The following is a 22,509-nucleotide window of genomic DNA, read 5'->3' on the forward strand; positions in this document are numbered from 1 at the left end:
CTAAGACTAGGACCTAAAACTGGTTTACTTACAGCTGGGCCAGGTTCCCCAGGGGGACCAGGATCTCCAGGAAAACCAACTGGGCCCTAGATATGTCAGGAAAAAAAGCAAGGAATGTGTCATCCATTGACAAGCAGGTAGCACTCATCACAAATCTTTTATGAAGCATATAATGAATGGAGTGCAGTTGTAGAAAATGCTGTGGTTCTGTAAGCAGCACATTTTCAGCAATGCTTCACAGTGGTTTGGGTTAGAATGATGAAGATCACTTACTGGGTTACCCTTAGGCCCATCATCACCTGGAGGTCCTTTAGCACCTGGTGGTCCGGCTGCTCCAGGTGGACCAGCTTCACCTTTTTCTCCCCTTTCACCTTTTGGACCCTGTAGAAAACACATGAACACAAAAATGCCATCTGGAAATTGAATGGCCCAAAAAAAGAGGATCACAATGGCAAACTCATTCTTCAGACAAGGGCCATGTCACTCCCCAATAAATACTGGCATGCGAGTGGGAAATTAGTACCTCTCAGGTCACGTGCCAAATTCTGCACCCAGTTTGCATCAGTGAACTGTTTTCAGAAAGGAAAACATGCAAGCCAAAGTTACTACTTATGGAAGGAAAAAGGTATTCTTTTAGGAAGTCTCCATCTTCATCCTCCGTTGGTACAAGATGTGGCTATGATTACACGGAAACAAATTGCATTTTAAAGGTATAAGTTCTTCACTGAAAATTCAAAGAAAACATACACAAGTACACAAGTGATCTGAGGAAATCCTTTCCAAAGCAAGCACTGCCAGATACCTAAACTCACCATAATAATGATAAGACAACAACAAAATACTCACAGATGTTCCAGATTCTCCAGGAGGTCCAGGATTACCAGCTTCTCCAGGCTCACCCTATAGATGCGTAAGAAAAATTTATGAGTCATTAGGGAGAATATTTCTATGAATTTACTTCTGTTATTACATATTCTTCCCAAGTTTATTTTTGTAAACAGCTTATAAGAACTGGTTTTTATTTGGTCTACCTAGAGGGAGTTGAGTTATGTATATGGTTTTGCAGAACTGGAGTCTGAAATTTGAGAGATAATACAGCAAACTAATATTTTGTTGAGCCATGGAGACTAAACTTCCCTTTGGGCTTTGGAAGATCTTCCCCTTTATTATCCCATATACTGCAAATTTCCTGTTTGTGATTATTGCTATAGCTACTGTTAGGATAAGAAAAAATTATATAAAGAAAAACCTAAGGATGAAATAACAGCATCAGTTAGAAAAACGTCCTCCACAGGCTACAGAGGTGTGTGCTATGTATTTACCAGTGATGGAATTTATTTAGTAAAGCAAATGGCTTTCAGGATGATACTGTATGGAAATAAAATCTGTGCACATCAAAGATTGTACACGATTAAGTGAATATTTAAGATAATTCAGTCTCCTTCTGAGCTAATACACAGTATTATCTCAAGGATTGTCTTTTCAATTCTTAATTTTAAAGTTTAGTTATGACCAATTATTTTCTAGCTCAGTGGTCTGATACATAAAATTTTATAGAAAACTCTTCTGTTAGTAGGATATTTAGTTATTAATATCACAGAGACACAAATCATAGAAGGATAGCAGAATATGCTTTGTGATTGTCATGGAGTGCTTAGATAAGAACTATGTACTCTTATCCCATAGAATTTTTCAATCCAGCTGCTAATGGGGGGATCTTTTTCCCCTCAAATATATTCTTTTTCCAAACCAAATGAATGTTGCCAAAAATTATATTTATGAACAAGAGTAGTTCAGTGCTGAAAACCCAATCATTTACTGAATTCACAGAACTGGAATAAATTTGTGTAGCCTTCCTAACCTGTGTGATCTGCATGCCCCTCTTCATTTCCACATGGTCAGTATAAAACTATAAATCATAAAATAAAATTTAAAAACAAATCTTATGGTGTAGATACTGAACTTTTTTTCGGAGAAGCTCAGAGCAGCATGATAACCTCACTGGGACCAGAATTCAGCCCAATGCAAATATTTCATTAGATTAAAGGAAAAAGGTTTCAGTACCTCTCAACTGAATTCCAGACTAGGATAATTAACAGATAACCAACACTTTAGGAGCAATATTAAAATGCCCTTTAAAAAGGGCACTATTAAAGGGTGAATGTGCCTTTAGAAACTCTGGTATGTTTTATTAGATACACTTAAATTTGTAGTAATCTCAAAAATTAATGATCCCTTATAGTACTTAATATTCATTTACTTCTGTGATGCAGCATTCATTTTAAAACAAAACAAAAACCATAGGGGATGCTTCAGGTCAATAAGTGTTAAGTATGTTTTTCAGGAAAATTCATAATCTTCATTTCCTTATTCTCTGCACAGCATTTACTGAGTCTGCAGCACCATTGGCATTGTGGTTTTGTCCATACCTACTATCAATCAAATGAGATTTTTCAACAACAGAGAATGAAGTCTGGAATCAGCAAAAATATGTTATCAGTTATATTAAGTTAGTAGCCATCCTATACCTACAGAGTGCACTATACAGACCCTTTCCAAAGGTGAGCCCATTGCAGGACAAACTAAAGGAGTGACATAAGAGCACTAATTGTGCCCAGTCTTTCCTGACAAGCACTTGTGCAGTGTAATCCCCTTGTCAGCTTCTCAGAGAGTGAGCTCTTTTTCTGCCTTTCTGCTAAATAATATTGTAATTTATGATGATCCACATTTGATTTATAATACAATTCTTACCCTTCCTGTTGACAAACACATCTTCATTCTGTGATATTGTGCAACACTGGGCTTCTTCTGACCTACACTTGGGAGCACCAGGGGAGCACTGGGGGTGCCTGCTCCAGCACACATGGTGACATTGGCTGGAGCAGCAGCCCAGATCAGCTCTGTGGACAGCAGCTCCCCAGCAAGCAGCAGTGTGGAAAACTGAAAAATTGGAAGGGCTAGAAAATGTCAAGATATTCCCCTTAAAGGGCATCTGTGAAAGATGAGACCAGTTAAAGTTTCATCTCATATTAATATTTCTGTATCATTGCTCTACTAAAAAATGTGTCTCTTCTGTGTATGCAGTCCTTGTTTTATCTGGCAGTGATTTTATAGTCCAAGTATTAGGTACTACGAAATGCTGTATTTAGTTTAGATAACTGTTAAGGGAGTTAAACAGTGTTTTGATAGAGAAGATTGTAGCTGATAAATATTTACAGAGTGCATATTTATAGCTACTAAAAATTGTGTAATCTATAGCTATTGTTGGCCCTTGTCTTACTTTTCATTTTTAGTAACAATGGCATTGATTCAGAATCTGATGTACCTTCTCCATGGGAAATATTTCATGTTCTGCTGGGAAACAGATTTTATGATCTAATAATAGATTTATTCCACCTCTGGAGATTTTTCTCTCTTTTGTTAGCAGCTCAGATCTTTTAAAAGTTAGTATGGTCTTTCTTAGGCAAAGCCTTCCTCTGACAGAATTTCAACAAGAAAAGACAGACATCTTAAACTACATAGCGTCATGTAATTTTGCAGACATGCTTAATTCTGAAAATCTCTGTGGATTAAGCAAGCAGAAAAGTTTCTACCAAGCTAGGCAAAGTAGTTTAAAAGTTAAAATTTAAAACACATTTTTTAAAAGTTTTCAAGTTTAATAAATGTTGTTTTCCTCATGACCAGTTCTATAGAACTGTCCATACAAAGCACAGAGATAGTGGATGGAAGGCTGCCACCTTTTGGTTAAATTCTGGGACACGGTGTTTCATTTCATAGTAATGAGAGGCAACTTTGCTACTGACTGGGTTGTGAAAAGTTACAGTTTTGCTCCTTTTTGCCATTCTCACAAAACAAAAAAAAAAAAAGGAGAGAAATTGTAACTCTAGAAGAGAATCTTTTTTGCATAGGTCTGCATATGTGTTAGATATAAGGGCTCTGTGGAGAGCTAAATTTAATTGACAGAAATTCTAAAGGCTGTGTTTTCTGGAAGGGCTCATGTTTACAAGCATGTTGGAGAGGTGGAGAAGGATGAGAAGCAATCACAGTCAGTAGGCCATGTAAAGTTACTAAAGTAATTTGTAAGGATGGATATTCAGGTAGCCTAAGCTGCCACAGACACATCTTGATTAGGTACCTTAGCAGTGTCTGCACATATAGGTGTGGAAAAATGATATGCACACATAAAATTGTCTGTGAAAACTTATCAAACATGTTTCTAAACTTAGAGCCAGGGTACTCAATTGATTTTGTCCTCTCACTTCTATCTGCAGTATAAATCAATGATTAAGCATGAGAACTATTGATTTCACTTGTTTACTGTGTTGGACTCCTTATTAGTGTACTACCTTGAAAAGTGTTTTAGAACAATATAATAGGAAGGAATGTAAACCCAGATGAGTATAGTGGTTTTCTAACACCAGACTTTTTCAAGCAGTAAACCAGGTCTGGGCTCTGAGAGGCTACAGAACGAATGCTTAGGCTCTGCAGACATTGGGTTTGCATTGCTCTCTAACTCTGATAGTTTCTAACGTGCTGTGGAAGGGACAAAGGGTAGAAGAACAGCACAGTACTCAGTGCAGTTATCACAAATTCATCTAAATTAGAACAGCAAATTTATTTCATTAGGTTTTGTGGAAGTGTGGGGTTGACATTACTTGATCTGTTTCCCCTCTGTTGTAAATTCTTACGTACATTCTAAGGCACAGGTTGGAGAAGTCATGAGCAACTTCCTGGCTATTTAGAATACCTGCAAGTTAGACCTTTGACATCAAATTGGAGATAAGCATGTGTTGGTACATTATGGTTTTCCATTTTTCTTAATTAAAAGCAGAAGAAAGTGACTGCTCTTGGTGTGGCAGCTGGATTTAAGTGGTTCTATTGAGTGAAAGACTGCCAGGCCCTCAGTAGAGGTTACGGCATTAATAATGCAGGGCTACAGGAACATTTGAGTGCTGATGCCTTTGAACATTCAGGCCCTTGTGTGTAGAGCAGGGGAAACAACAAGCTAGTTAAAAATGCATGCCACAAAGTGTGACAAAAATTGTTTATCTCTGCCAGAAGATAAGGGGGCTTTGAAACCCCTGTATTAATGAAAAAATACCTTCTGGTCAAACCATTCAAATATGAAAGTGAGAAAACCTATTTCTCTCCTCAACAGTGACAGGGATGATGCCAAAATGTTTTTGCACGTTCTACACTCGCTGTATTTAATTATCTGTAGTATGGTATGTCTTTCCTGAAAGGGGTGCAGAGGCCAAAGCATGCTGACATAATAAGAAAAACATTGGGGAAAAAATGTGTGGGAAGAAGAGGAAAATAAAAATGCATGTTTTGTTTAAAAGCATGAACTATCCTCCCACTGCAGCAACTCACCCTGACAAAACAACTCCTGATGATATCTAAGCCTGAAATCTCATTAAACGGAACTGAAATTAAGAAGGAAGATATCCTAACAAGGAAAAAACCCTGGCATGTACTAAAACTTGAGGAGGAGGGAGGAAAGCAATTAGAATAAATAAAAACTTCCAAAATAATACACTTGGAAGCTTCTCTTTGTGGATGCAGAGAGTATGGGAAATAAGCTAGAGGAAGTACAAAATGACATAAAAAATGACAACCAAGTGATACACAGTCTGAATTTCATGTTCTTGAATTAAATTTCATAGCCTAATCATCACAAATAGTGATTCTAAATCACACAGATGAGTTGCAGGGAGAAACAAAGGAGTAATGAGTTCAATATAAGCCAGTGCTTTTACAAAATGACTGAAATATAATTTGATCATGAAACACTGAAAATTAAAGAGGTGACTGAAACCAATGGGAAAATTCCTATCAAGTTCAGTGGGCCACAATATTATACAAGGTGGGTTTTTTTAAAGCACTGAAGATAATTAGGTGCTACCCTGGATGTTCTCATAATTAACATTTTTCTCAGTACCCTAGTGGTCACAGGAAATTTTTTTCTTCCCACAGTCCCCATTATTTTCTGTATTCCACTGACATACAGATTCTCTTTTCCCAGTAATTTTTTATTTCTCTCAAGTCTTAGATTGTGTCACATTTTTGGTACTCCTCCCAGAGAGAAAAAAACAAATCCTGCAGCATTTCATGAGGCCAAGACCTTTTTTAAAGTAGGCTGGATGAACAATGTCATGAACTTGGGACATGAAAAGGAAAATCCTTGTTAATAATGCAGTCAAGCAGGAGGGCATCGTGGTTTGTGTGTCTTGTGCAATTTTGGGGAAAAAAAGATTGAAAACACCAGAATGATGCTGCTCCCAAAAGGTGAGCTGATGCTCAGAGCCACATGCTAAGAAAGAAGGACTGCAGTGGAGCATTGTCAACTTGACACAATGACATCTGTTTGGGCTCAGTACTTCTGGTCTCAAAAGACAAAAAGGGAGACAAAGTAGGCTATTTTTCCATCAAACCAAATATTATCTTGTAGTATTCTAGTACACTCTTCGCCACATCCGAGAGCACTGGCAAGTGATTTGGTTGATGGGCATGTAGAAAGAAATCATGAAACACCTGAAGATTCTTTTAAAAGACTATTTTAGTTAGAAAAAGGGAAATCTTGGTTCATGTTCTGAAAAGTTAACAATGTAGAAAGCTTTCTGGAAAACTACCAATACTGACATTCCTAGGGATGTTTTTTCTATGATTCATTGACATTGGTGTTTGAATATATGTGATACTCTGTGTCAAATAATTAAATACTCAAGACCAATCTACATAGTTTCTCAATAAACTATTTATACAGTGGCCTGGAACATATTTCTATTTTTTTTCCTCCATCTTATGCTCCACTGAGAATCTTCTTTCCCATTCTGAAGTTCAGGAAAAAATTAATGTTAAATCTGTAACATTACGGCAAAAGGCTTTTAGGCTTACATAGGTGATGTGGTCGAGGTCATGTAGCTTGATAAAATAAACATAAACAGGCATCTCTTTTGAAATTTTGCTGGCTCAGCACTAAATAGTAGTTTACTCTGTTGCTTCAAATAAATTACAGAAAAAAGCCCTTACATCCATGCATACGTCATCTTTCCTTTAAGAAAAAGGAAGATACATCTGGCATGTTCCTTGGATAAAACACAAAAATAAAAAACCCCAAACAAGCTTACTCCATATCCTTGCAGAAAATTTTCTGAATAGAGAACTGAAAATAGCGATGAAAATAATTGTAATGAATGAATATCATATAGCATTCCTACTCCAATGGGTTCTCTTTCTAGGGGGTTTTCATCCACACTCACCTTTTCACCAACACCTCCAACAGAGCCAATTGAGCCTGGGGGGCCTTGGGGACCCTACAGTGATAAAAGATATTTGTTATCCCAAATATAGTTATCCAAAATAAAGTGCTTATTAGTCAATTAGCAAGACAAAAAAATAGATTGATTCTTACATCAGCTCCATTGGGACCCTGGGGACCTCTTGGACCTGGCGGGCCAGGTGGACCCTGTATCAAAGAGACAATGTGATATCACAGAATCATAGAACAGATATAATATAGTTACAATCATAAAGAATAAGTCCAGTAGGGATTTCTGACCAATGGAAAGTCATGTGCTCAGTCTGTAGAGGGCTTTTAATCTTTGCTGTGCAACAGGAACAGCAGGGCCAGATTGCTGCCCACTGGATGAGTTCACAAGGTGACAGGAGATCAGGCTGTGTTACACAGGACCTGAGCTGAAAATGAGCTGATGCTTCGGGCCCCCCGAGGATTGGTTCTTTCCCTACAAATTCCCTGCCTGCCCATCCCACTGTGCAGAGACCCTGGACCAGCTCAAGTGTCCATGACAGCCCTGTGGCAGAACTGCACCATGGTGCCTACAGATGAGTGTAGGAGTGAAGCATCCAGACTTGGCACAAGGTGCTGGAGGTGAATGCATAGAGTAGAGAGCTTGCCTGGCAGTCAGGAACAGCCCACAAGGCATTCTGTCAGGAGAAGAAACAGCTGCAAAATGTATCACCCAGGGAAAATAAACAGTGCCAAGCAGTGTTTACTGTCTTCTGGCCTGCAAGTACCTGAAGCTGTATGTTAATAACAATGGCCTGAACTTAGGAAAGCAGCTCCAGGCTCTCTGGTGCGGTGGTATCTACTTCTCCTCTTTCTTTCCTGAACCCAATTGTCACTGTTGTGTCTCAGATACCCAGAGCACCTGCTTTGCTATCTATTTTTCAGTATCTTCTCATGTTACATAAGTCCTGAGAATAATGATGAGGGGATAGTTGTGGGAAAGAAAAGTAAATCCCAGAGAGATTTTTTTGTGTTACACAAAATGTTTCATACTCGGTCACCAAATTCAGGAGTATCTTATCAAATGGTGAGCTATAGAGAAAAGACAGTAATATATGGAGAATATTTATGTCCTTCAGAGTGACCAGTGGGGAATAAGTCTTACCATTGGGCCCACATCACCATTTTCACCTTTTTCACCTGGTGGACCAGGCAGACCCTATAAAACACAGAGGAGAATACTATTAGTAGGGTCCCTGGAATGATTAGTTATAAATCAATATGAAACAATATAAATCAGATCTACATTTCAAACCTGTGAACTTGGGAGGGGGCAGGATGGTGGAACAAGAAAAAAATACCTATTTGCATTAAAATGGGAAGAAAGGAAAGGGAATTTTTCATGTTACAGTAAATGTATAGGTAGTCCTAAGATGCTTAAACTAGGTGACACAAAAAATTTGACTGAACATGGTCAGTGCAGCACAGTGAAGTGGAATGCAAAGATGTCTAAGGTACCTGAGTACTGCAAGCTGTGTAACTGCTTTAATTAGGTGTCCCTTGGATGTGACAAACCCTGCTGGCAGGTGTTGCATTGCATCACACAAACATTCCCTTAGAAGCAAAGTATCCAAGTCTGTCTAATAACTGATACCTAGCTGGAAGCACTATCACCACTAAGCTGGGCATTCCTAAATGGAGGGTCAAAGCTGTGTGCTGAAATTTTTTTCTGAGTAATTATTTCTGAAAATAAAGAAACTTTCCATATCAAAGGCAATATAAACCTACACAAGATATAAATGTTGGTGCAGAAATGAACAGTTTGAAATGTTTTATAAATTTTATATACTGTAAGTTTTGTGAACTGCATTATGTAATAGATTAAAAATTAAAAAATATATAGTTACAGGTTAAGGTTCAGCTTAGTGAAAGAGCTGAGTCAGTTCACACATGGTGGATAGAAAGGAAAATACTGTTGAATATATTCAAACATTATTATAATTTTTTTAAAGATTCGTGTTACAGCTTAGTTCCTGGATTAGAAGTAGTAAGTGTTCTGTGCTCTAATGTTAATTACATAGAAATGAATCAAGGTCCTAAATACCTTATTCTTTGTTTTATTATATTTAAGCAAATTAATTTTTTGAAAAAACAGATTTTTCAACTGTAATTCTCTGAATGCAGAAGTGAGAAGACTACATTTTACTGTATGCTTGCTTTGTGTTTTCTGCCTCATGAAATACCAATTTTAAGAGGAAGAAATATGAAACTGTAGGAACCTGCCTGATGGCTGCAGTATATAAGCATTATGGGCTTCTGCTAACCTCTCAGGCTGCAAGTAGTGTCTGTGATGGTATCACGGAGATGCACCGTGTGCCTAAAACCTATTGTGAAAATACTGTAAATGACAAGGCCATGCTAAATACATCTCCTGGTTGAATCTTTTCCTCAATGTGTGTATCTCCAGTGTAAAGGAGTGCTCTTGTTAAAGCAGAAATTGGCTGAAATTAATGAATTACTGAATGAAATTCCAAAGCCTGTGTTAGCCAGCAGTTCAGTTCCAGTGCATCCCACTAACTTCCTGCTGCACTAAATCTGCTATTTATGCATGAACCCTATGAGAATGGCATCCTTCCTTTCTAATTAATTGATGCTATCATCTATTAGAAGACAGTAGTCATTCGGTTTCTGACACAGAAAACAGTGTTCTTGCAGATGGAAGGTAAAATAATAAAGGAATTTACCTGTAAGCCAATAGGGCCTGGAGGGCCAGGGAAGCCTCGAGGACCTTCATCACCTTTTTGCCCAAACATCCCTTGCTGACCTCTTGGGCCTGGCTCTCCATCACCTCCCTGTTTGGAAACAATGAAGAGCAAAACTGTCACAGGTCTGGTAATACCAACAGGAAAAGCTCCATGGAAATGACTGGAAAACAACTACAAAAGGGTTCAGAATCACACCAAGTGACTTTTCAAATGAATGTTCATCATCTTGGCTGGATGAAATCTGTTACACAAACAGAATACCAGCACATGCTCTGGTTTAATGTAGGTCAATTAGTGCTGCATGTCGCATAGAAATTGTCTCTGAATTCGCCCTCTCTTTCACATCTGCATAAACCTTGTAACTGTTGAATACCTATGTAAATGTGAGTAGCATACAGTTCTACCAATATGCAGATCAGAAGAATTCAGAGCCTTCTAAATAAAAATAAGAATTAATTCACTTGGTATCAGGTGGATTTCAAGAAGAGACACTCTCTTTTAGCTGCACCTGCGCTGAGCTGCCATACACACCACCAAACAAGTTCACTGAAAGGATGCCTCCCATTCACTATTTACAGTATTTCATTTTTAATAATTTTGTCAAGTTATTGCCCTGCTGTAAATCTGCCATACAGTAACACCCATGCAGGCTTGTTTACAATAAAGAACTGCATGTAAGTGGGCAGTGACAGAACTGTTAATGGTGCTTTGAAATACATTCCCGAGTCAGGAGCAAACAGTTCAAAGAACTCAGTATCAGCTGAGCTAGGCAAGGTTGGGCTTGGCTCTGAAGGAGCTACTTACAGCTATACCCGGGGCACCAACAGGACCCTGCAGACCTGGTGGACCTGGAGGACCCTGCAACAAACACACATCCAAAAGTTAGTGATTATGGCATCTGCAATGAGAGTAAAAGCAAATACAGACATGAGAGAAAACCCTACTTGCAGGATCACAATCTATTCAGCACTTCCACATTTCTCAAAAGAGGATGTAGCATCATTCACAAGTCCTTTCCATTCAGTACAAATTATTTATCTCTCAAAACCTCAGATTTTCACATCTATAATAGACAATACTGGCATTTGTTGGAAGCTCATTTTTAATGTTTCAAAATAGGTTTCTATGAGAACATGAATCAAAATGAAAATATTTTTTCACAAATAAAAATACCAAAACTTTCAATGAGATTTATGCAAAATACCTCTCAACTTTTCAAGCATCATCTAAAAAGGTATCTTTAATTCAAATGCTTATTATTTGGAGTATTTTTTATGAAATTGCTAATTATTTTTGCAAGGGCACAAAGCTTATTTTGACCTCGAGGAGACATGAAAAAGTGCAAGTTCTTGCTGAGCACTGGGAATCACATTCTCTTTGTCTCTTTTCAACAGAATGGCAAAAAAAACCAGTCTCTCAGAGGAACTTCTTTTTATTCATTTTCCCTTCAGAATAATAACTAAATTATATTGCACATAATTTAGACGTCAGTCATGCAGAAGTGATGTAATGAAGCCATCAGAGTATGGGAATGCAAAATACTACTTTATGATGGGGTTTAAATCATGTGGTAGTTTGAATTTGTTTATGCAACACCAGAGAAACTAGACTGATAAAGAGTGAAGCTAAGAAAGCACAAAACTTAACACCTGGCCTTGGCTAATTCTAGTCTATTTCAGATGCCAAGTTTCCTGCAACTTCTAGGCTTCAAATTCTAGTTTAGAGCAGAATAATACTGGAATTTACAGACTTTTCTAGGGCTGAAATTAGATTATTGTGTAATTTATAGGGGAAATTAAATAAAGGGACATAAGTCTTGTAGCCTATTTCTTTCTCTGGGTTTTATGTATATTTTAGAGCATCTTATTTTCTAGGGAGTTTGAAGTGTCAAGCAGTGTATTTCTTCTCCTTTACAATTTTATTTTTGTCACATACGTGATGGCAATATATGAAACAAAGCTTTCTAGCCTCTCTGGTGGCATATCTAAATGAAAGGACTCCGAGGAATGCTCCAGCTGACTGGGAAGTGTTGCCATGAGGAAGGGATTTGGCATGTGTGGATTTTTCTACACTGCAATGTAGTGCTCCTTCATTTTATAGGCTCTGGAATGAGGCCTACATATTTTTAAACTCATTTAAAAACCCATTTTGAAATAAAGCACTGTTGGAACATACTCTGCAATTGATTAATGAGGAGTTATTTGGACACACGGCCAGATCTTTTTTTCCATTGCTCTGGAGGGCAAATGGAGAAAGACTGATCAGAATCATGAGAGAATCTTCAGTTAATAAAGGCAGCTGTGATAACTGTGCAGGTTTTGAAGTTCGAGAGAGGACAGCACATCAGCAACAAAATTGTGCTGTCTTAGCTAGAGTATGCCAACATAGTTAGGCTCGGTATTTTCAAACCCACAAAAATAAATCTTTGTTCGTTTCAATGGGGAATTGAAGATTTTTCCAGCTCTTCTTAAACAGGAAAGATGAATCAGTTCTTTGATCAGGATCCTTGCTGTGATCAGGCTCTAAATGCCCACCAAGGCCTTTTGTGGGTGGTTGGAGATTGTAAATATCTATTCTTTATGTCCTGTGATTTCAGAACTGGGTACTTCCTCTTCAGAACCTTTCAGAGGTGACCAACAAGCCCTTTCTCCCTGCCCCAATAGGCATCTATCAGCATGTTGAAAGGAAAGCAGATTTAAAATAAACACATTCTGAAATTGTCAGGGTTGAATGACTGCTGTGGAGGGCAAATAGATTCAAGACACATGACTTCAACTGGAGGTATATTCACTTCAACTAAGGCCTGAACACTGAATCCCGTATTTCAAGGGAAATGTGCAATATTCTCAAATGCATTAAACCTTGAGACTGAGAGTCCAGGATACATTCTCAAATGATAATGCTGCAGACACTTTGTTTGTAAAGCAGGTCTGCTGGAACAGGCCCAAATGCATTAGTACTCACTATGGGAACTGTGGTCACAGTCTAATGCTCAGCATAACTAGCTATGCTAAAATTATCTGAAACAGAAGAGTGTGGCACGTGTTTTTTTCCTGAATTTCTCTGATGCAAAGCATCTCTAATGAAGAGGCATGTCAAAGGGGAAAACAGGATGTGCCTGTGATCACATGCAGAGCCTGAAGTGGAACTGGAATCAGAGGTTGGAACTAGCTGATCTTGGAGTTCATTTCCAACCCAAGCCATTCTGTGATTCTGTAATTCTGTGACCTGTGATTTGCTGCAGTTTGTACATATCCTCCCATAAACATCATCTGATAATATGTAAGCCATAAATTTGGTGTAATTTTAAAAAATAATACACTGTTCTGTAACTTGTTAATGTCAAAAATCACACAGTGTTTTCAAGATAAATATACTTAGCCATGAATACCCCTGTGCTGCGTTTGGAGCTTTGCTAACTGTGAATATTGTTGAAATATAATAATAAAAGGGATCTTTCTGCCATTACTTCTCAATTTTTTCTTAAGGAAAAGTATTCAAATAAAGTACCAGTTTATCTTGAAATTGAGCAGAAGTGAAAAAATTCAATTTTGAATTTTTAGGAAAGAAACCACAATCAAACAGAAATAAATAAATGCTAGTTTTATTCTTTCTAGCTTCGCATTTCCCAGTGCAAAAAGCTTAATTTTATATTTCTGCCCTAAATAAAAACAGGAAGTGCTTTAGAATTAATTTTTGAAGACAGAAAAATATCAAATTAAGACAGTAGAAACCTGATTAGTCCTAGGTTCACTAATAGGCCTAATGATAATATACAAAAATTTGTATAAGCCATTTCATCTGTGGTCTTTACTGATTCGAAATGCTGCCATCAGTTAATTGTGCTCCCCAAGAATTAGATAGCCTTCAAAAATTTTAAAACTATATTAGTAGATTCCCTAGTGAGTCTCCATAGTTTTCATCATCATGGCTAAGAAGCCAAAGCTGGGTATGTTCACACTGTGCAGTCAGTGAAGTTCAGCACAGTAAGAGAACGTACGTGAATTCTTGGTCTCTCCCTGTTCAAATGCAGAATGGAGGAGTTTCAATGATACAGGATGGGTGCTCAAGAATGTAGTTTACCTTTCTAATTTGTAATGATTCTGTAAGCTCTAGGAATACGAGCAACACTAAATACATGCCTGGATCTGTAAGTACAAACCTCTAGCGTTGCATGAATAGAACATTTTGGAGGAACATTTTAGGAGTGCGTTTCTGTTTCTTCTCATTTATGTAACAAGGCCACTTGCATATTTCATGCATGAATACCTTTTATTTATGAAGAATAGATGTAATGCACAAAGGATTTTGTTACTCACGTTTTCTCCTTTGTCGCCTTTACTACCTTTCTGACCTGGTTCACCAATTTCACCCTGTAATTGAAAGTTAAGTTAAACTTGTTTAAAATGGTCTCCACACTTAGCTGAAGTCAGTATCACGGTGTGCCCTTTGATATGATTATTCTATGTTTTATACTGCTGCTTCAAGTGTGAAAGCCTAAAGGGAGCAATTGTGCCGTGATCAACAGTATGTCATATTAACCCAGATATTGATTGCTGAATTGAAAAGGGCAACAAGACCTGGCTTTGAAGTATAGTGCAACTGAGCTCTAAATAAAGGGAATTGTGTTCCTCACGTCATCTTCAATATGAACTTATAATGAAAGTACCCTGATTTACAGACTCATGTAACTGTCTATGACTGAACAACTGCTTCTCACTGGAGCGTACGGTATTTCAAAGCTTCAAAATTATTCAAATCACCAAGAAACCATGTTAGAAAATAGTGTTTCCTTTATACAGTAATAAAAGACAATTAAATTAAACCACAGAAAATACTCTCTGTGGGATAAATAACACTCATGCATCACAAAAATGGCTGTTGAAATCTTTACCTTTACCCTGTTCTAACTAACAGAAGTGCTGGATCAAGCAAACACACCAGATGATCCTGAAAGGTGCCATGTCCTAAATTCTGCCGGAAGTCAACAGAACATCTCTGCTGTGAACATAATTATTTTGACACCCTCAACCTATCAACAGTGGTTCTAAATCCCTGTATATTACTGAAAACATTTCATCTTACTCATTCAGTAGACCAAGTTGCTAAAATAGGCAAAAATCAATTTTGGCATCATTTGCCTTGATTTATTTTGCCACACTTTCATCCTTGTTTCTTTGCCAGGATAAATGTTATTCTACTAGTTCTTTAACACAAATCCCAATGTCCCATGGCATCTGTCCCTCAGACATTTGGTTATAGAAGAGGTTTTTAGGTCTTTTTTTGCAGTAGGCAGAGGGAATTTGGGGGAGGCAGGGAAAAGATTTGTTGCTTTGTCACCCTATTTATTGTGAGGAAAGCTACAGAGAACTGTACTGACAGATCTTCTCCCAGATGCACTAATACTAATTATAATGATTCACCTTGTCACCATCTTCTCCAGGAGAACCACTAGGACCAGCAGGACCAGGAAGTCCTACAGGACCCTGTATTCCATCACGTCCAGCTGGACCTTGGGGACCTTTTTCACCCTGGTTTTGAAGGAAATGAAGTAATGCACATTATCACAGGAGTGTAATGAAAATTTCAGTACAGGGAGTCACATTACCAATACAAAACTAAAAAACCCACCTCCAAAAAAAAAAAAAACCCAACAAAACAGAAAACCCCACAACACAAAGAAAACAATGAAGGGAAGAGAATATATAAGAGAATTATATGAAGTAATAATGGAAGTTGATGTAAAACACATTTGTACTCTAATGCAGAGTGGCTGGGTACAAAGTTTTAATGAAAGACTGATTTATATCCACTCCCTGCAGTGATAATAACAGGTTTAACCATTCCTGGTCTTAGAGAGCACGATAATTAATGTTTTACTATGTACTTGTTTTGTAGATCTAAAATAAATACCTTGGGAATCCTGAGAATACGTATTGAATAGGGAAATCCCAGAGTGGGACCAAGTAGCATTTTGGAGTGAAAAGTGTGTGCTGGGATGGTTTGATGGGACTGCGATTACTTACGGGAGCGCCCTTCTCTCCTGCGGGGCCTGGAGGCCCCTGGGGGCCAGGACGGCCTGGCAGACCAATGGGGCCAGCAGTGCCCGCAGCTCCTCGCTCTCCTGGCGAGCCCTGGAAAAAGATACAAACAAGGAGGGAATTCTGAGAGAGCCCTGGTAACTGCTGATGGTTTTCAAGAGGCAAGTCAGCAGAGAAGCTGGTTATCGATGTGAGCTCAGCTGCCTGAAGGTTACGCATCCGTCACGTGTGCAAGTAAAGGAAAAAGGCTGAAAGGACTACCTTGAAGTTCATACTCAATACAGTTCATGCAACACTATTTTTTTTTTGTAAATACCACTTCTTGTATTTGTTCATCATAATGAGAATGTGCATGAAACCAGCCTGTTTTCAAGAACTTATTTCCCTCTATGTTTTCAAAATACATTAACATACTACTTTGATGAAAGAATATTCACCATATCAAAATACAGAACTAAGCCACACCACAAGCAAAACTTTTAGTAAAGTTTTGTGCTGTTCATTGCTGTAATGATCACATTCCTGCATTTCAATTCACTTCTGTAAAAATCCATTCAAGTATAATGACTAATCTAGTGTGTTCTACTGAGAAGGTTTTTAGATAAGCACAGTAGAAGTTAAAACCTAATATTACAAATTAAAGGTGAAAAGACAGGCACTATCTGTAGCGAAAACCACTAAAACTGCATCTTTGTTTTCTGTCTTTTAAATAACTTACAATTTTTGCATTAATAGAGTACTATTAAAGGTTTGTTTGCTGTACAATAACATTTCCCCGACTTTTCAGCTCTACTCCTTCAAGATAGTTTGCAACACTTCAAAGTTATGATTGGTAACTTCACTTTTCCGATTGATATACTAGAAGTGGGATGATTCCATATGATCATGGAATAAAAAAGTAATATGGTGGTGTAGCCTCAGACCCTAAATAGCCTTTTTTTCATGTTTAAACAAGATCAAATTTTCTGCCTCTTAGACATCGGAATTTTAAGATGCTTTCACCTATGAGGACCCTATTTTTTGCTTTTACTCAGGACATACTTGTCCTGGACTGACCTCATTAGCATCACTGGTGCTAATTCCATAATAAGGTGCTTTCCCCTCCAGATAAATGTGGCAGAAAAGAGTGCTGAATGGTTTCTTAAAATATTTTAGCAAATTATTTCAGTAAGATCTGAATTTGCATGGGTGTTCAAAGAAAGTATTTGTATGGAAATCATAGATGACCTTATCCTTCCAGATGCTGGAGTTTTTTAAGTCTAGGTGGCTGCCTAAGTTTCTGTCCTATTTTCGTTAGTTTAGTTCCTAAGGCTTCAGTGAATTCAACAAGAAAAAGTCATTACCCTGCAGCCATACTACCATGGTCTCTGATCTTGTCAGCTCTCATAACCTAAACAATTTTAGGTCATCTCATCAGGAGGATTTAAGAATAGAGAGGAAAAAACCCAAATAACTCACAGATCTTTCCTGTGTCAGACAGCAGACACTAACAGAGGCCATAATTTCCACTAGCTCTTTTTAATCAGCCAACTTTTCACATCTATCTTTGCATTTCACATGAGTTATGAACAGGGACTACACCTTCTGTTTTGAAGGAACCACTCCTTTCTCTGAGAGAATGGCCTCTGAGCAAAGCAGACTACATTAAATTGTAGTCACAACTCAGAAAAGAATTTTAAGCAGCTTCTTAAGTCCATTCTCTCTATGTTTGTTATCTTTTCTCGTCACTCTGCCCCACTATGTAACAGTCTCCTTATGTTACAAAACCACTTGTTAACCTGTGGTCTTGTGGTACTCACATCCTGGAATCTTTTTATTAGTATGTTTGGGTTGTTTGTAAAAACTTATCTACAGGATGGAAGTGTCATGTTTTGTCTTGTATTGCCATTGTACAGACTATAAACTCATTAGCAACCTTGGTTTTATCTCACTTCCTGTGAGGGGATATGTAATTATAGCTGTTGTATATACTGCATAGTAGTAGCAATACTTTTTATTGGTGGTTAACAAAATGCTCAACAAGTGACTGTAAAATGTTATCAGATAGATGAAGATAGGTCTAGATAGTTCAGTGCTGATAATTGGGTAGCCTACAGCTGGCTTATTCTGAGTCTAATTTGAGCATCCTATTCCTAAATGAGCAAATGAAAAATGACTGCTTGACATTCCAAAGAGCTTTCTCTCATCAGCATTCAGCATTCCACACAGTAGTAGGGAAGGGAAGAAAACAAACAAAAGCAACAAAGGTAGCACGTAAAAGACAACTGTTAAAAAAATTCAAACAAATTCCCACAACTACAAAAAACCCCACAACCCCTCCCCAAAAAACCCCTCAAACCATGAAAATGCCAACCCCCCAATCCTGCAGACCCCCTCTTGCTCTGATATGCATTCATGCATCTCTTTCTTTTGTCCAAATCCCTCTAAACAGAGTAATTGGCATGCACAGTACTTGGAGCAGTCATTTGTTTGGTATGCTTGCAGATGTATGCAGCAGCCAAATAAAGCTTCTAATTGACTATATGTGCTGGTTAGAAGCAATTGGTACTGGCAGGGAATCGCAGGAAAGTCATCCAATGGCATGAATTCTCTTCCTATTACAAATGGCAAATGAAGACTCCACTACAATTAAACTTCTGTGTGTACCCGCTGTTGGCTAAAAATAGATGGGAAAATATTTTAGGACTACGTGATGCTCACGGTCTGCTGGGAGCTTCTGTGGAAAAAAGCAAGCAATTTAACTGTTTAATTGTTTAATTGTGGTGCTTGAAGGTGTGCAGAAACCCAGTATTTAAGGGCACCTATGCACCTTTTTTTCACTGAAAACTGTTTCAAGATAACAAGTTAGTAATTAAAGATGAAATAGATAAAAATCCCACTGAGGACTTTTGAAACACTTTAAGGGCAACTTGGTCCTGTTTTGTACCCCAAGCTTGTACTACAATGATCTCAAAATATATTTTAAAAAATTAAAAATTTTGCCCTTCCTACTCAACTCCTGCTCCCACTGCATCTATTTCTTGAAGATTGGAACAATTATATGCAAAAATTCTCAGACTCCTAAGTGTTTCTTTCTATGACTGTTTACCTTAGCAGGAAGGGTGGCCCCAAGAGGAATGGATTTATAAACTCAAGTTCTTGGTAGTGTGCTCCTGACACTCATACTCTGTGTGTTTCTGGGCTGTAATTAATGATGATTTCAGTCTGGCACTGAACTCCCATTAGCTGGGGAGCATTAATAGTGTTCCTGGATTTTCTCTATCAATTTAGTTTCACATGAAAGGAATACTATTCAAGAGCTCTGAGAGGGCTCCAGGATTTGAACCAAAGGATTGTAAATGGGGATAATTAAGACATTCTCCTCAAAAAAGCTCTGATGTATTCAACTAAAACACTAACTTATACACACTCTGTAAGAATTAGAAAAACATGGCTCATCTGAATTTAAATTCAAACATATGTATTTCATAATATAGACAACTATCACTAAATAAGGCATGTACTTTTGCCTCACATCTTGTGTGACGTGTCTTTCTCAGGAACCATGGCAGGAGTGGCACAGCTCCTGTGTGGGCAATGCTGTCTGGCAAAGGGGGCTGTGTCACACGTCAGGTTTGCTTGTGCTGGCTGGTCTGTGCGTGCTCGGAAGGGCTCTGGTTCACTGCCCCTGAACTATCTGCTTGAGAGTTCAGCCAGCCTTAGGGGCTCCTTCAAGAAAAATCAAGACATGACCTTTAGATTGAAGAGACTATTCTGCTCTGTGCTTTCTTGATTTTGATTCACCCTTTAACATTTCAGGTTCTTCAGATGGGTAAGATGATATCCCTTTTGACTCTCCCTACTAGCTTCCGTTCCATTCCATTCCATTCCATTCCATTCCATTCCATTCCATTCCATTCCCAGCTACTTTGTTTTGGTGCCTTTTTGGAATGCATATATACTGCACAGTGTTAAGAACAGTAAATTCAAGTTCTTGTTTTAAAGAATAGATGCTTAAAGGCATTAAGAATTCAACAATAATTTTAAGAATTCAAGTCCCATGTATTACTTGTACTGTACTATGTGTGGCTTTTTATCCTTGTTTAATGCATTCTAATCTGAATATGAATTTCAAGGACATAAGAGAGCTTCTTTGTTGAAATACATAGAAATTCAGCTCCTCCTTTACTTTCTTTTTCTAACAAGAATAGCTGTGATGATTGATTCTTTTCTTTTTTAACTTCAATTGCACTGAATGAAAGAAATAAGTTGACAAGAATACTGTCAAAATCTACACATTTCACATTTGGGAATAACTCTACCATGTTTTGAATACCAGTGCATCCTCGTAGAACTTCTTTGCATAAAGCATGACAACAGAGGACAGGTAACATGAAGCACACTCTACTATTGAGCTTCAAATGCCAAGAAGGAAAATTCCTGCATGACATGATTTTACACAGTTGTACAAAGGGAACACAGGAGTGTTGGGTTTGCTTGGCAAGGTTTTGGTAGCAGGGGACTACAGGGGTGACTTCTGTGAGAAGATGCCAGTTTCCCCTATGTCCAATGGAGCCCATACCAGACAGCTCCCAGATGGATCCAGCACTGGCTGTGGCCCAGCCCATCAGTGACAGGGGTAGAACCTCTTGGATAATGTATTTAAGAAGTGGGGAAAAAATGCACAATAGAGGGGAGCAGAGATCCACCTGCAGCCCATGGAGGACCCCATGGAGGAGGTCAATGCCCAAAGGAGGCTGTGACCCCGTGCAGAGCCAGCACTGGCACAGGATCTGGGTAGAACCTGTGGCCCTGTGGAGAGAGAAGCCCTCAGTGGAGCAGGTTTACTGCCAGGACTTGTGGCAGGTCATGGGTGACCCATGCTGAACAGCCTGCTCCTGAAGGACTGCACCCTGTGGGGGACCCAGGCTGGAGCAGGTCATGAGGAACTGCAGCCTGTGCAAAGGACTCATGCTGGAGAACATCTTGGAGGACTGTCTCACATCCAAGGGACCCCACACTGGAGCAGAGGAAGAGTGTGAGGAATCCTCCACATGAGGAGGACCGAGTGGCAATGTGTGATGAACTGAGGGCAACCCCCATTATCCATCCTCCTTCACTGCTTGGGGGCAGGATAAAGCAAGAATCAGGAGTGAAGTTCAGCCTGGGAAGAAGGGAGAATGAAGGGAAGGTGTTTTCAGACTTTGTTGTTGTTTCTCTTTATCTATCCTACTCTGATTTGATTGAAAATAAATGAAACTCATTTTCCCAGTCTGTTTTGCCCACCATGGTACCTGGTGGCTGATCTCCCTGTCCTTATCTTGACTCCCAAGCCTTTCAGTGTATTTTGTGTTCTCTTGTCCAGCTGAGGAGGATAAAGCAGTTTGGTGGGCACCTGCCATCCAGCCAAGGCAAGCCCACCACAACAGCATGAGTCCACCAGTCACACTATCTGTGGATTTTTCCACTGTGGAAAATGCCTCTCATCTCAAAACCAATTTGTATAAGTATTGAGCAGCAAGCAAATAGCATAACTAAATCTGGTAGCAGAAGGCTTCAGACATTCTCAACCTTCATAATCCTAGCATGTTTATTAGCATGGATACTGTGTAGAAGTCTGATCTGTCTGCTGTTTTACAAACTGTGTTAATCTAAACACCACAGCATCTAAAGAAGAAAAAAGGTTATTAGGTTATATTGTTTATATTTCCATTAAATTATTATGTTTACTTACCATTGGTCCAGGTGGACCCTGTGGGCCTTCCCCTCCTTTCAGACCAGCTGGACCCTAGAAAATGAAAAGGAAAAAGAACACTTGTTTACTAAACTGGAAAGTTCAAGAGTAATTTTGCAACACATATAATAGGAAACATGGAAAGATCCAAAAAAGCAAACCGGAATAATTTTCTTTCTTCCTATTTAGCCAATGATATTTGACAATGTTGGATGTTTGATGTCTGTTTTCTTACTGCATTTATTTTAAGTGCAATAGAAGACTTCATGAAATAAAGGAGTTAATACTTTGTTTCTTTTATTTAGAAATATCATGCCAATTGCTCTAGCACTTATACCTGAGCACCTGGAAGGCCTCTCTCTCCAGGGAAACCACGAAGACCTGCTGGTCCATCTTTCCCAGGAATGCCTTGAGGGCCTGGATCACCCTGGGAAACATATTACATTTTGATTAAAAAATATGTTTAAAAATGTGCAATGTACAATGAGCAATGAAAATGAACTACAAGATCCTAGCTATGGTAAGGAAAACAAAGATTGTGCCCCCAGCTATTCACCCACTAATTCTTTTATCAGCACAGTAGTCTATGGCTAATTTATAATGAACTTTGACAAAATACAGTACTAGTTATAGAATGCAAATAGTGAAAAGCACAACAAGCCAAAAAATATGTTTAAAGATACATTCAAAAAAATTTTTGATACCCATTTATAATCAAAAATTGAATAGAATTACATAGTA

The 22,509-nt window shown here is 38.4% G+C and overlaps 1 protein-coding gene across 4 annotated transcripts in view; it reads right to left on the reverse strand.

The window, feature by feature from the left end:
• COL11A1 (collagen type XI alpha 1 chain) overlaps window positions 1-22,509 on the reverse strand; it is a 133,070-nt gene that overhangs the window by 17,840 nt on the left and 92,721 nt on the right. For all 4 annotated transcript variants that reach the window (XM_010409233.4, XM_039555961.1, XM_010409232.4 and 1 more), the window contains 13 exons: window positions 22,106-22,195; window positions 21,769-21,822; window positions 16,041-16,148; window positions 15,438-15,545; window positions 14,334-14,387; window positions 10,819-10,872; window positions 9,994-10,101; window positions 8,415-8,468; window positions 7,415-7,468; window positions 7,263-7,316; window positions 847-900; window positions 274-381; window positions 33-86 (listed from right to left, as the gene is read on the reverse strand). In XM_010409233.4, the coding sequence (XP_010407535.2) occupies window positions 33-86; window positions 274-381; window positions 847-900; window positions 7,263-7,316; window positions 7,415-7,468; window positions 8,415-8,468; window positions 9,994-10,101; window positions 10,819-10,872; window positions 14,334-14,387; window positions 15,438-15,545; window positions 16,041-16,148; window positions 21,769-21,822; window positions 22,106-22,195 (954 nt within the window). The remainder of the gene's footprint in view (window positions 1-32; window positions 87-273; window positions 382-846; window positions 901-7,262; window positions 7,317-7,414; window positions 7,469-8,414; window positions 8,469-9,993; window positions 10,102-10,818; window positions 10,873-14,333; window positions 14,388-15,437; window positions 15,546-16,040; window positions 16,149-21,768; window positions 21,823-22,105; window positions 22,196-22,509) is intronic.

The sequence above is a fragment of the Corvus cornix genome, chromosome 8 (assembly GCF_000738735.6).
Source record: "Corvus cornix cornix isolate S_Up_H32 chromosome 8, ASM73873v5, whole genome shotgun sequence".
Classification (NCBI taxonomy): Eukaryota; Metazoa; Chordata; class Aves; order Passeriformes; family Corvidae; genus Corvus; species Corvus cornix.